Source organism: Pyrgilauda ruficollis, unplaced genomic scaffold (assembly GCF_017590135.1).
Source record: "Pyrgilauda ruficollis isolate IOZ18807 unplaced genomic scaffold, ASM1759013v1 scaffold18, whole genome shotgun sequence".
Classification (NCBI taxonomy): Eukaryota; Metazoa; Chordata; class Aves; order Passeriformes; family Passeridae; genus Pyrgilauda; species Pyrgilauda ruficollis.
This window is the reverse complement of record NW_024516984.1, coordinates 3,282,048-3,295,882: the sequence shown is the minus strand read 5'-3', so window position 1 is coordinate 3,295,882 and position 13,835 is coordinate 3,282,048. Positions and strand designations below refer to the sequence as shown.

General features: G+C 36.8%; 1 protein-coding gene across 3 annotated transcripts in view; it reads left to right on the top strand.

Annotated features, from left to right (window-relative positions):
• CPNE3 (copine 3) overlaps positions 1-13,835 on the top strand; it is a 29,069-nt gene that overhangs the window by 377 nt on the left and 14,857 nt on the right. For 2 of the 3 annotated variants that reach the window (XM_041464349.1, XM_041464350.1), the window contains exons 2-7: positions 2,438-2,496; positions 9,519-9,658; positions 10,303-10,482; positions 11,648-11,722; positions 12,166-12,237; positions 13,042-13,125. In XM_041464349.1, coding sequence (XP_041320283.1) covers positions 9,527-9,658; positions 10,303-10,482; positions 11,648-11,722; positions 12,166-12,237; positions 13,042-13,125 — 543 coding nt within the window. In that variant the 5' untranslated portion in view covers positions 2,438-2,496; positions 9,519-9,526. Of the gene's footprint in view, positions 1-39; positions 102-2,437; positions 2,497-9,518; positions 9,659-10,302; positions 10,483-11,647; positions 11,723-12,165; positions 12,238-13,041; positions 13,126-13,835 lie in introns of those variants that run through there. The other variant, XM_041464352.1, reaches the window with a different exon arrangement.

The window sequence follows — 13,835 nt, the reverse complement described above, 5'->3', positions numbered from 1 at the left end:
GCTGTAGGCCTGAAGGTTTGAGTCCGTAGTGCCGATCTCTGTAGCGGTGTAAATGGCAGTCTGAAAAGCGCCCTTACCTCTGGGAGAGGAGGCTTTCGAGGGTCAGCATCGTTCCTGAAAACCGCATGCTGTTCTTTCTGAGCTGCTGGTTGAGTGGGTGGTTGTTTTCTTTCTTCACTGTAGTTGCATAATATATACAAGACAAATCTTAGATAATGTTCATGTTGTCATAACTTACTCTTCCACTAGGGAAAAGTTTTAAAATGTGAAACCTCTTTTACTTACATATTCCTGTCTTCAAAATACATTAAGTATCCTCAAAGTAATATGTATTGCCCTGCCTCCAACACTTACATTTATTTTCCTGGAGGGTTATGTCCCTGAAGGTTTGAGTTAAAGATATTTCTGTGGTGGTGCAAAAAGTTTGTTTAGTAAAAGTAAATGCAGTCAAACTTAACCCCAGGTATTCTTTTCTTCTTTTTTTTTTTTTTTTTTTTTTTTTTTTTTTTTTTTTTTTTTTTCAGTTCAAGCTTTAAATTTTAACTTTATATGTGTATACTCACAGAGGAAGGATGTTTTGAAGTCCATACAGAATACCCAGAAGCATTAGAAGGAGAAAAAAAAATAGGAAAGATGTTAAAGGAGTAAGAGACAGAGGTCCTTTTGTTTGTCTGTTGTGGTGTTAGGAAGAATGCAGTGTTTTTGCAACAAGTATGTTTGTGCTAAATGTCTTAAAATTAAACTATACACATTCCTTGTAGGTGACTGTTAGACTAATTTCAGTTCAGGTAACAAAAGAAAAAAGCTATTTCTGGTAGGCTGAGCAACTAAGCTATTATTAAATGTCATCCAGAAATCCAAAGTAGCAGAATTGATACCACAGTGTTCATACAGTCTTCTTTTATGCCAAATTTTTCTCCAGAATTGAATGCTAAAGGGAAGCCATACTGTTAGGGGTAATAAAACTAAAATATCAACTGGTCACATATCTGGGATGAAATTTAATTTTTTTTTACTTTAATTTGATTTAGGAACAAATGCTGTCATTACATGGTTTCCTAAATGAAATACCTTCAGGGACAAAGGGAGTAAGATACCTTCTATTCTTTTCTATTTTCCTGTGAAAGTCAGGATGCTCTTCGAACATAAGTAATATATGATCAACTTAGTATTTGTAGATATTAGTTCCTGTTAAACCCAAGAATATTACTTCTGTTCATAGATAAGTTAGGCAAAGATTAATACTGGCCCCTCCTAGCATGACATTTAAAGGTGTGGTATGGCTTGTGCAAGCAAGTAGGCAAGAAGTAGAATTGTGTTGTGGTTTTTATATTATCTTAAAGGTCTTTTCCATCAACTCTGATTCTATTTGATTTCTTTGGTTTATCTTTAATATTGCTTTAGATGAGATGCTTTTGCTGAGATATTTTGAAAGGGCATTATTAAGTGTCTGAAGGATTTATGAATAGAGGAGTTTTAGGGACTTGGTTGCTGGATCCAAGCTTCTGTTTAAGGAATAGTCATTACTGATTTGAATTGTGCTTTGTTCTCTGATTGAAGGAAGACTATATCCTTTAGATCCATTCCATCTTGTAGATGGATCAAGTGCGCTTTCACTCGGTGCTTTATCAAACACCCCGTTAGGAGGCAGCTGAATTAGTTCTAGTTGTGGCAGTTTGCTTCTGGTACTTCCCCTACCCAGGAGGGTTTTTAAAAATTCCTCATGGCAGGTGATTAGCATATGTGTAATTATCTGATGGTTCCAGGATTAGCATTGTTTCTGTGTACCTGTGTTAGGAGCCACTGCCTGTGGATATGCATGCAGAGCATGAATGATGCCTCCCAGGCACAGGGAATGCTGAGTGCAAGTAGCTGCTGTGATACAGAACTGGAGGGCAGCTGACTGGAGAGCACTTGGTTTGCATACAGGAAGGTTTGAAATATTTCTGGGCTACAGTAAAGTGCAATTTTGCGATTGTTGGTTTCAAAATATTGTTGTTTATACTGAGATGTGCTGGGCCACTGTGGGATACTGATTTCATGGACTTTTCTTTGTCATCCTTTAGCTGTGTAAGGATGCACAGGTTAGAGCATAAACAACATTGGGGGCTACTGATTTTGATTTACTTACTCTAATCCACTGTCACCTTATTAAAAAAAAAAAAATTAATGAATAGGACAAATCAGTAATCAGGTCTTTGTTCTTAAAATCTTAAAGGGCTTTACTTTCTATTATAATATTTATTATATATTATTCTCTAATAAAGGCTCTGAGTTAATCTTGAGTAATCCTTGCAGTGCTGTTATCATAGGCACATAAAACTGTTGGACAGGTTATTTATTTTAAGAGGACCTGTAGTTCCTCAAACCTCTTACTTTGACTGATCTATGGGAATAGCAATTCTTGGTTTTAATTTCCTTTCCTTTCACTTTTTAGTGCTACTGTTGGTTGAAGCTTTAGCCTTTTGCTGAGAGGCCTGGAGGCAGACTTCTGTGGTAAGTTACTGTAACTCATTTTTAAGAACTAGTATTTGCAACAGTGAAGAGGCACAAGATCCCTTGAAAAGAACTGTAAAAAGGATTAGTTTAAAGCATGTGTTCACCTGCATCTTGTTTCTACAGTACAGCAAGTTTTAGTGAGATAAAGGTTTTTTCTTTCTTGTGGATAATGTTAATTATATAGTCAATCAGTCAGTGGCTCTACACAGAGAAATTGCAATGAAGAACACACAATTTAAGATATATTCATGTTGCATAGTTGATAGATGGTTTTACATGAAATAGTTGGTGCAAAGATACTCTGATAAAACATATATGCAAAGAACATGTGTTCCTCTGGTTTGCTGCTGTATGCTTAAAATAATTGAATTTTGAAGTCAGGCAATCTGTATTTCTTAATTTTCTTGTTCAAGGCACAATATTACCTTTTATAGTTTAACTCACTTGAAACATCACCTGAATACTTTTGTGTGAGGAAGATGCTGGGAAGAACTAAGTGTTAAAGATGTGCCTAAAGGGCAAACACACGTGTATACAGGATTAAAAAAATAAAATGTATAAAAAAACAGACCAACAGAAAGATATTTAGAAATAACTGTTTTGAAGTAATTTTGTGAGCAGGTGTCCTGTAAGTCAAATTAATATTTTCTTTGCTCTTACTGGACGGGTGTGTGTGAGGGAGGGAAAATGACGAGGAGGACTCCATCTTATCAGAAGACTAAATAATATACATTGCATCTAAAGTGAATCTGCCTTGCACTCACCCCTGCTCACAACTGCACAGAACTGCACTCATCTCGGTTCTCTTGTGACTGTCTCGTGACAGTCTGGACTCACAAACACACTTGGCCTTGGTAGGCCAAGAGAACAAAACATCCTCACTTCGGGTAAACAATCTCAATTTTGCATTCCACCATAGCACAGCAAGCAAGATAAGAATTATGTTTTCCTTCTTCTCTGCTTGTCTCACAGCTTCTCTCTGTTCAGAGGACATGTGATAACCACACTTTACAGTGGATTTTTAAAAAAAAGTAGAATTCTAAACTTGTTCTTTGACAATGTAACTTACTGATAGATTTTTATATACGGAAACAACCTGCAATAGTTGTCTAACTTGTTATACCAGTGTGCTCCCGATCCAATAGATTATCATAAAGCTTGTATAAATAGATGATTCATTTCCCATACAGAAAACTGTGCTTCCATTCTCATGTATGCATATACCTCTGATTTCTTGAACATTAGCTTGTTTTTGATTGGCGTAATCCCCAGTAAAATGAGCGGTGTGGTCATTAGGGTTTTATCATCCTAATCTTACTTGTTTAGTTAAGAATGCTCTAATTTCTTCCTTTATACTAAATTGTGAATATGAGAATCATGGAATCATTTAGGTTGAAAAAGACCTCCAAGGTCATCAAGTCCAGCTTGTGACCTATCAGCGTCTTGTGAACTAAACCACAGCACTAAGTGCTACAATGAGATGCTTCTTGAACATCTCTGAGGGTGGTGATTCCACCACCTCACTGGGCACTCCATTCCAATGCTTATCAACACTTTCCATGGAGAAATTCTGCCTGATGTCCAACCTGAACCTCCCTGGCACAGCTTAATGTTATGTTCTCTTGTCCTGTCACTTGTTGCTTGGGAGGAGGCCAACCCTCACCTGGCTACAGCCTCCTTTCAGGGAGCTGTACAGAGCAGTAACATCATCCCTGAGCCTCCTTTTCTCCAGGCTTAATACCCCCCAGCTCCCTCAGCCATTCAACATATGACTTATTCTTTAGACCCTTCACCAGCTCTATTGCCATTCTCTGGACATTCTCCAGCACCTCAATGTCCTTCCTGAACTGAGGGGGCCAGAAGTGGACACAGGATTCGAGGTGTGGCCTCACCAGTGCCAAGTGCAGTGGGACAATCACAGCCCTTGTCCTGCTGGCCACTCCTGTTTTGCTATAAACCAGAATACCTTTGGGCTTCTTGGCCATCTGGACACACACTGGCTCATGTTCAGCCAGCTGTTGACCAGCATGCCCAAGCCCTTTTCCACTGGGCAGATTTTCAGCCAGTCTTTCCCAAGTCTGTGGTGCTGCATGGGGTTATTGGGACCCAAGTGCAGGATGTAGTACTTGGTGTTAGTGAGCCTCATACATACTTCCTGAGCTGTCACTCAGGAAGTGATAGCTGTATCAGTACTAGTAGAAGATAAAGCTTACACTCAAGATTTTGTGTGGTTCTTCAAATTCAGAATGACTCAAGCTGCTTCTGGTACTTAGCTTGTCAGCACATCAGCTGGACAATTTTTCCAGCTGTATTGCCTGTTAACAAACTGAAAAGAGGAGTGATAGTTCCAATTTGGAGGTAGGTTTTTTAGAGAGGCTGTTTCTTGGGGATTTTTTTCAAATGCAGTGATGAAATTAAGTTGTGAAACAGTCTTAGCTTTTGTAACCTTGTATGAAATGTCTGTTTCCTGTGAAGTGGTCTGTTTCCTTGAGAACTGAAGGGTTACCTTGAGGTTTAAAAAATATATATATTTATGTCCATGTAGCCCAAGATCACTAGCACCTGTGCTGCTGCCACTCCTATCAGTGAGAAGAAGCATCCGTTTGTCATAATTTCATTGTCAGCCTCTTGCAGCAGACATGGCATTTTCTGCCTTTTTCAGTCTGGCACACAGCTGACATAAAATGCTTAGGTGTAGCATTATGGCAAGATTATCTGATCAGGAATAGGCTTCATTTGCAAGTTTCTCGTGGCCGTTCTGTGTTCATTTGGGCACTGAGATATCTAAAAATTACAGATTTTAGCAGTTCACAGGAGCTAGGAAATGTTCAATGACAGCAATAGTTTCCATCAGAACAGGTTTGAGGCTTGTGACTAAAGACAGTGATGCCAAACTCACTTCATTAGTTTTTCTGTGTTTTAGTTGGGTATTTCTGCTTGTCAGACTGGATGCACCTAAAACTGGGAACATGTCACTGTAATGCTCTGCAAGGTTATCTGGGCAACCTAGTACTGTCCTCTGACATTGCAGCACAGAGAGGATTGCTACAGTCTAGCAGTTCCCAACTGTGCTGCTAGATCATTCTGATAATAGATCTGTTCCTTTCCAGGTTTGAATGCCATGTTTGCAGTTTCTGTTGGAAAACAGACAATGACTCAGTTGTTTGATGTCTACCACTTATCTTCATTACAATCATCTCTTGAGTTCAAAGAACATTCTGATCTATAAAACTGCCAGACAAGACTAGTCCTTGACTTAGATTTTTGCTGTGATAATTACAGCTCAAGCAGAAAGACTTGACATATTCTTAGTTGACCTAATCATGCTCTTGAGCAGCCTAGACATGGCAGAGGATCCCTTGTGACTGTACATCACTGTAGTTCAGATGTACGTTATATATAGTAATTTTCCGTTTCTTCCTCTTCAGGTATACTTTTTCAAGCCTGGCTTCTGCAATTATAAAAGCTATTTCAATAAAAAGGATGACAGAGCTATCACTTGCACACATTCTGATGTGCTTTGCCTCCCATTATGGTACCCTATGTGGAGGGCAAGTTGTGATAGCTTGAGAAAAGCAAAGGTTTTAATTGAACCAATGTGGAGCACAGCTACTTTAATAACACTAACTAATTAAAAAACTAAATCTCTTGTTATGTGTTGTAACTTACTGGCAGTCAAGGCTTATCCTACCATAGCCTGAACAATATAATCTGTCCATGTTAAGTTATTCCAGAATTCCAAATGTTCAAGTAATCTGGTCATGTATCTAGAATATTTTACATTTGGTTTGCCTACTAGATGTGTTGTAGAATGGTATTTCAAGAGGTAATGCAGTAGTGCACCCATTATTTATTTTCACCATCCTGAAAATATGGCAATTTGCCAGACTCTATTACATCAAGTTCTCAAGAAGCACTGCTTGCTTACCTGGCAGTGACTGATCCTTAAGGATGTTTATCATCTTTAGAAATCCTACCATCCACCTCTCAAACCCTGGGAACTTTTCAGCTAACACAGGCTTTTAGAAGTGAGGTGAATTGGGTGAAGCTGGCATAATTCTTCCCTTCATGCATTTGAGATGATGAGGATTTGTGCAGCATGAGCAGAGCCCTAGCAGATAGTGCTGTTTGAAAGACTCCTGACTTCATGCATGTGAAGCATGTGTGCCCTCTGCAAATTCTGTAAGGTGTGCAGTGTAGTAAGAGAGGTATCTCTTGTTTATTTACTAAGTTTTACTACCTTAAATACTGCTTTGGATTAATGAGACATTACTTTTTCTTGCTAATAATTATTTTACTAACTTTTAACATTTATATTGTTACTGAAAATCAGTATGACTATTTGCAGTAAAATGTATCAGTTTTATGGAGAAACATATTTGTATGTATTTGTATTACAGACCTCTTAAACCTATTCTACAAATATATATTCCTAATAGTCTCAAAACTTCTTAGAAAAATGCCTTACATTATTTTTCATCTTGGATTTTTCAAAACTGGAAACGGTACAGATTAAAGGACCATCTTGTGATTAGTGAAATTTTGCTCTTTATCTGAATTTTAAGTGTCCTCCACTTAAATAAATGCATGTTCTTGTTACAAGTTGTCTGTTATCTAATATGGACATAATTGTTGCATCTCAAATGAGTATTTGCATTTCAGGGAAGGGAATCAACCTTTTTATTCCTCCCTTCTCTATGCTAAAGTATGCGTTTTGCACAGCACCTCTTTCTTAATCTTCTCTTTTCCTGCATTAAATGCGTAGTGGGAGAGTTGGTGACATGGAAGAGGAGAGGAAATAACAGAATTGATATGTTCATGTGAGAAAGTACTTGAGTTGTACAAGTGAGAGTACACACACAGACAAAGAGGAAAAAGCTGACCATATTTTTAGGTTGGCTCAATGCTATCCATTTACCAGTGATTTTGGAAATATTACCTTGACAAAAGAAATGGGTGCTTTCAAGAACTCTTAATAATGAGGAGTTTCAGACAAATTGAAGCAAGAAAATTTTGACTGGTTTGAGAATGCATCTCAATTCAAGTTTAAATTCTGCTGCATTTCATGCAAACCCTTTCTACTTGCTGTTGCAGCATCAGTGGGAGTTAGAGCATCATTTTGTCAGCAGAAAGTTGTTTTTCTGAAAACTCATTGAGGAGTCATGTACTGGTCTGCACTGGATTCTGTGGGAAAGGCTCTGACTGTTAATGAGCTCGGTCTGGCAGCCAGGAAAGCAATAGGGAGTGGAAAATACCAGTGTAAAAAGAGAACAAGGAATAAAGGGGCAGACTGCTTTCAAGAGGTGTGCTTTCTAAGCCTAAAAACCATTGGTCTAAAAATTATTTTAGTACTTAAACCTTCACTCTTTTCCCTCAAGGTCAATGAATTAAACTTTATGAAAGTCATGGAAACAAAAAGATACTCAAAGAAGACCTCACATTTAGGTGTTTGGGAGGTGCATGAGGATTTCTATGAATCTGACATGCTTCTTAAAATATGTACATGCATGTTTGAGTGTTTCTTTTACAGATAATTTATACGTACTTCAGCCTTCAAAAGGTCCATCACTGAGACAGCAAAATGGAGATGAGACAAATGTGAATTATGCCCTAGTGTAATACAAGAAGCATGAGGAAAATTTCCTCAGACCCCACAATGTTTTCTTTCTCTTATTTTGAGTTTGTTCTTTGCCTTTTCCATTTTCCTTTTCCTTTTTGCCTCTAAAAAATCATTCCTTTTCACAAAAAGTCTTACAAATACAGTGAAAGGAATAGAGCTGGGTTGTTTTAAGTTTCATATTCAAATATGAATACTTATGTTGCTAGTGAGCTGACCAGAGAGAAGCAGATGCCTTTCCTTCTGCCTTGTTCTCTTCAGCGCCTCATGCACTTTTAAGATAAATTAATCCAGAGGGATACTTGGGCTAGACTGTGTGTTTACTGTAGAGAAGGCAAACCTGAAACTAAAGAGGCTTGGGAGCTTCCAGGGTAGGCTACTTGTGGAAAGGTTTGGAAGTTTTAGTCTCTGAGTCAAGGATGATTGTTCTGTAGAGGTTTAATTCCCTAAGAGTTGTTGGAAATGATCAATTCTATCCTTGAAGTGTATAATTATGGAGATTTTATATATAAAATAATCTTCTGGTGCTCAGACCTTCTTGGGCTTGCAAATGCATGCTATGCCACTGTGGGATTCATAACTGATAATCAAATTGTTTCTGTAGGTTTGTAATATGTGTTGGTCTCAGTGGACATTGTCCAGTGGACAGTGATGGAGGTACTTGAAGAGAAAATGTAAAGATGCTTTCAGTTATTCTTTTTTTTTTTTTTTAATGGATCTTCAGAAAGAACAGTTCCCCCAATATCTCAATTATTACTTGACTTCAAAGTGTTTATTCTTATTATTAAAATTTGTAGGGTTTTTTTAGATTTACTGAAGCAAGATAACCTGTTACCTGCTTGAATGATACCTGCTTTTCCAATTCTGTCATGCTTATGGTTTCAGCATTTTGTTACAAAAGCTTGGTAGAGGAGTATATAATAAGTGTTTTCCTTATTCATGGAATTCTTAATAATATCTACATTATAAGATACTGGCATTCATGTGGGGTTTTGGATTTCATTTAAAGCTTCTGAAGTTTTATTGTCAGCAATTCAAACCACTGTGCCTCCTTTGAGGTATATCCCATTTTTCATTTGGTTCCTCAGGCATTTTCCGAAACTGATCTTGTTTTTTATGTGCTGATTTTGAAGTTAATTTTTATACCTGTGTGGAAAAGACAAGAATGTGACAGTAATAATACTTTGTTAATGTTAGTACATCATAAATTGTGAAATTTGCATTTGTAAGCTCAAATAATCACTTTTGACAAGGTAACACTTTTTGTGATTAGTTAGAGAGTTAATGCATTGTGACAATCATATTGTTTGCTTTTTAATGTTTTGCTTTTTAATGTTTGCTTTTATTGTTTTGCATTTTATTGTTTTGTCCCCTCTAACTTTTTTCTGTTGCTGCTTTCTAGTGTAACAAATGGCGGCACAGTGTGTGACAAAGGTGGAGCTGACTATTGCCTGCACCAATCTCTTGGATAAAGATGTTGGTTCCAAGTCAGACCCTCTGTGTGTGCTTCTCCAGAACACAAGTGGTCAGCAGTGGTATGAGGTACAGCCTGATGCTTCTCACAAATCTGCTAAAAAACCATTCTGACTTGTTGGGCCTTTTAAAACACTACAGCATAAGGTTTCATTAAAATATTGTAATTTTGTACCAGCCATTTTGTTAGATTATATCTCTAATAGTGTAGTGGGTTGGGATTTTTCCCTTAACTGAAAACCAACCTATGTTAAACCACAACAAATAATTACATGGGCAGCACATGAATAATGATTTCCTATTAAATACTTACAACTGTCTGATTTTTAGCACTGTTCCCCAGCCATATGTGGACCAACAGAAGAAGCCTTCTAAGTGCTTTAATAAATACAGTACTCCAAAACTAGGGTCTCATCCTGAATTTGACAATACAGGATTTTATGTTGGTCTTCCCTGTGCAGGAATATGTCCCACCTTAGAGGGAGTGATGAAAAATAGGTCAAGTATCCCTAACTTAAAACAGTGGATTTTGAAATATGATGTGCATATATAATATAATATTTTGTAATATAATTTATATTTGATGAAAGGTTTATGGGAAGGTACTCTTTGTGCTTTAAGAATTTTTCAATATTTTTAATAATAAGGTATTTGATTTGCTTGCTTGTGTAGTTTGGGAAATACCAGATAAAGTGGTATCTTTCTAATTTCAGGTTGATCGCACAGAAAGAGTTAAGAATTCCTTGAACCCAAAGTTTGCCAAGAAATTCTTAATTGATTATTATTTTGAGCTTGTTCAGAAACTTAAGTTTGGAATATATGACATTGATAACAAAACCTATGATCTGAGTGATGATGACTTCTTAGGAGAATTAGAATGTACGCTGGGACAGGTAAGCATGCAGATGATTTCCCTTAGAATTAAGTTACTGAAAACCATGAGCCACTTTTACCTTGAATTTATCACTATGTTCTTGTGTAGTTGGAGTACTCTTAAGTTGAATAGGATGCTCTTCATTTGTTTTTTCAAGCCTCAGTTCAGTGCATATGCATTTTATTTGCAAAAGGTCTTGAGATGATGCCCTGAAATGTGCTCTAGGATGGTGACTGCTGGATTGCTATCTAAAAGTTGGCTGTCAATGAGCACAAAGTTGTAGTAATTGCTATTTATTTACTCTGATACTCAAATTCCTATTTTTATGCTCCCGAAAAAGAGAATCAGTGTAGAACAATGTATGAGTGCTCACAAGGGCCGAGGTATCCCTGTAATCTGTTTTCCACTCAATGCAAGCCATGATCCTAGTTCTGCCACCTGTAGATTTACTTATATTTCCCACTCATATTCTGCTATTGATGCTATCACAATTGGGCAGCTTCTTTTTAACTTGTTCTTTTGGATAGATCCTTCAAAGGCACTTCTCAGAAGAGTTGTCTTGGGATTTTTCCTGCCCTATGTCTTAAGCATTTATCCTTATAATGCACTTAAAATAAAGAGGCATTGTGAACTGAAGTTCAATGTCAATTAAAAATTGATAATTCATTCTTAAGGTAAAGAAGGAGTAGACACACTTCTGAGGAAGCATTGCCTGAATAGGGTAAAATAAAATCAGCTGGAAACTGTGCAGGGGAAGGCTGATGATTTTTTTGAGTGACAGACTTTGTGTTTATAAATCTATTTGCTGAATCCATTTATGAAATATGCCTTGCATGCATTTTAAAGATATGTATGGAGAACTTAAAGAACAATCTGAAATTGGACCCTAAGATATTATCTTTGTCCATGAATGTGTGTCATGCGACTAGAAAACATTTTAATTCTTATTACTTCTGAAGCTCTGCATGTATTCATCTGCATGTGGGTTTTAAAATTTTGAAGTGAATAAAGTGCTACCTATTTATTTATTTATAGAAGATAAATAAGTAAGTAAATGTAATGCTGTCATCTTCACAAAAAAGGGAAATTACTAAAATGAAAATACCTCACTAACTAATTTAATTCCTTTGAAAATCTATTAAGTTGTGTTAATAATGCTCGATACTCAAATTTTGTCTTGGCAGATAGTTTCTAGCAGGACTCTAACGAAACCATTAGTACTTAAAAATGGCAAACCTGCTGGAAGAGGAAGCATTACGGTAAGAGAGTTAAGAAATAAATGTCTTCAGAGTTCATCCTTAATTGTATCTGGGTTTTATTTTTAGTTAGTGGCTAGAATGCAGTGAGTGTATTCTATAGAGCTATAAAGCATTTTTTTCCTCCACTAATCTATCTTTGTCATCCTATAGCCACCCACCTTCTGTATTGTAAGTCCCATTGCAAACACCGTTAGGGCATCCAACGGGCCACTGTTTGGGGCATATCTTTGTCAGTGCCATCATTTATGGTAAATAGATGGAATGGAATCCCAATGTCAAATAAAATTGTTCCTTTCCTCCCCCCCGCCCCCCTCCATTTTTTAATGCTTTATTTGTGAGAAAACATGGGGGCTTTTTTAATGGACATGTCATAGGAATGCTGTGAATATGAGAAAACAATGTAGTTCCTGAATAAAAACTAAGTATTTTGTTTGCCTTCCTAGATTACAGCAGAAGAAGTAAAGGATAATAGGGTGGTTGTATTGGAATTAGAAGCAAGGAAACTGGACAATAAGGTATTTAAGTGATTGCTGTTTCTTTGTTAAAGTAGTAAAATCAGAGTCTTGTCAAAGCAGGAAACATTTGAGTATTCATTCTCTTTTTTGCTCATGAAATAAAATCTGTTAAGATTTTACTTACACTAAAAAAGAGATTGAAGTAAAATTGCTGCAGAGTAACTTCATTGAGTGTTTTGAAATGAAGTGTAATGTATTTCTTAGTAAGATAAATGCATTTCAGGGGTAGTCCATGAGCAACATGCTCCCATTTAAATGTAAATCTTTACATTTATTAATAAATAAAAGGGAGTTTTGGTATATCCATTGGTTTCCATTGGTATCCAATGGCTGTATAAATGGTTGCCCATTACCTCTCTGAAATAAATGGTGAAAAGTGTACTTGGTGTGTATGAATTTGCTATGTTGACTATAGGGCTGGCCATAGAGACGCTTTTAAAAACAAAATTAGAAAAGTAATGGAAAAATTGTTTTATTTTTACCTTTTGATTTAAGGATATTTTCTTTGAACTGGATGAAATCATTAGTTTCCTGTCTATCCACTGTAGTATTTGTCAATGTAAGTATTCTTTTCCTTGAACTGTCAGGTATTTCACATGTGGACATTTTTCATCTAAATTGAAGGACATTCCCCATTTTCTTTTCCTCTTTCACAGGTGGTACTATAATCAGATTTGCATTTCATCATCTACAGCTTTTGTTCCCTGAATTTACTTTTTGTTAATCTAAGTGTGTGTTAAGTGGAATTTAATGGTATTCACACTACAGGCTGTTCTGAGATAATTGCATGTTATTTAAATACAGGATTTTTTTGGAAAGTCAGATCCTTATCTGGAATTCCACAAACAGACTGGAGATGGAAACTGGGTGATGGTTCACAGAACAGAGGTAGGATATTTTCTGTTAAGAACAAAGAGGTTAAAGTAATTCAATTTCCAGTGTGTCACAGCACTAGAGATACAATGCCTTTATAAAAGAATTGACTGCCCTGAAGTTGATGTGCAGACTACTTAGAAATTGCATCATCTCTTCCAGTGACTTTTCTGAGAAATCTACCTTATTCTCTTTCTGCTGATTTTGATATATGCCATTCTGTTTGGAAAGAAAACATTTTTTTTTTCCCCTCTAACTTTCAGCAATCTAGGAGAAAACAAATATTTTGAAAAAATACTGCATACTCAGTGACATTTGCTCAGTTCTACCAAGTGCTGGGGTAGGACTTGGACATTCCTGACTCTGCTGTTCTTAGGAAAGTGTCACCTGGCTGTACCCTGTACTGGTGAAAGTAATGGTGCTAAATGCTTGCATAGCAAGGGCAAGCCAAGGAGAATGCAGAGTGAGGAAAAACGTGCTTGAGCAGCAGCAGCCTTTCACCCAGGAGGAGGTGTAGTGGTCCTGTGACAGCAACTGTCAGGCTGAGTAGTTTCAAAATTTACAGCTGAGGTGCTGTACCCATAGGAAGTGGTGACTGTATTCATTTTGAAGTATGGATGTTGAAGAACTATAAATTCTTTTTGTCACTTACAGATTCTCTTATGAGGTGGTTCTTCTGCTTAAGGTGCATCTTTTCTATTATGATTTCAGTCTTCAACTTTAGT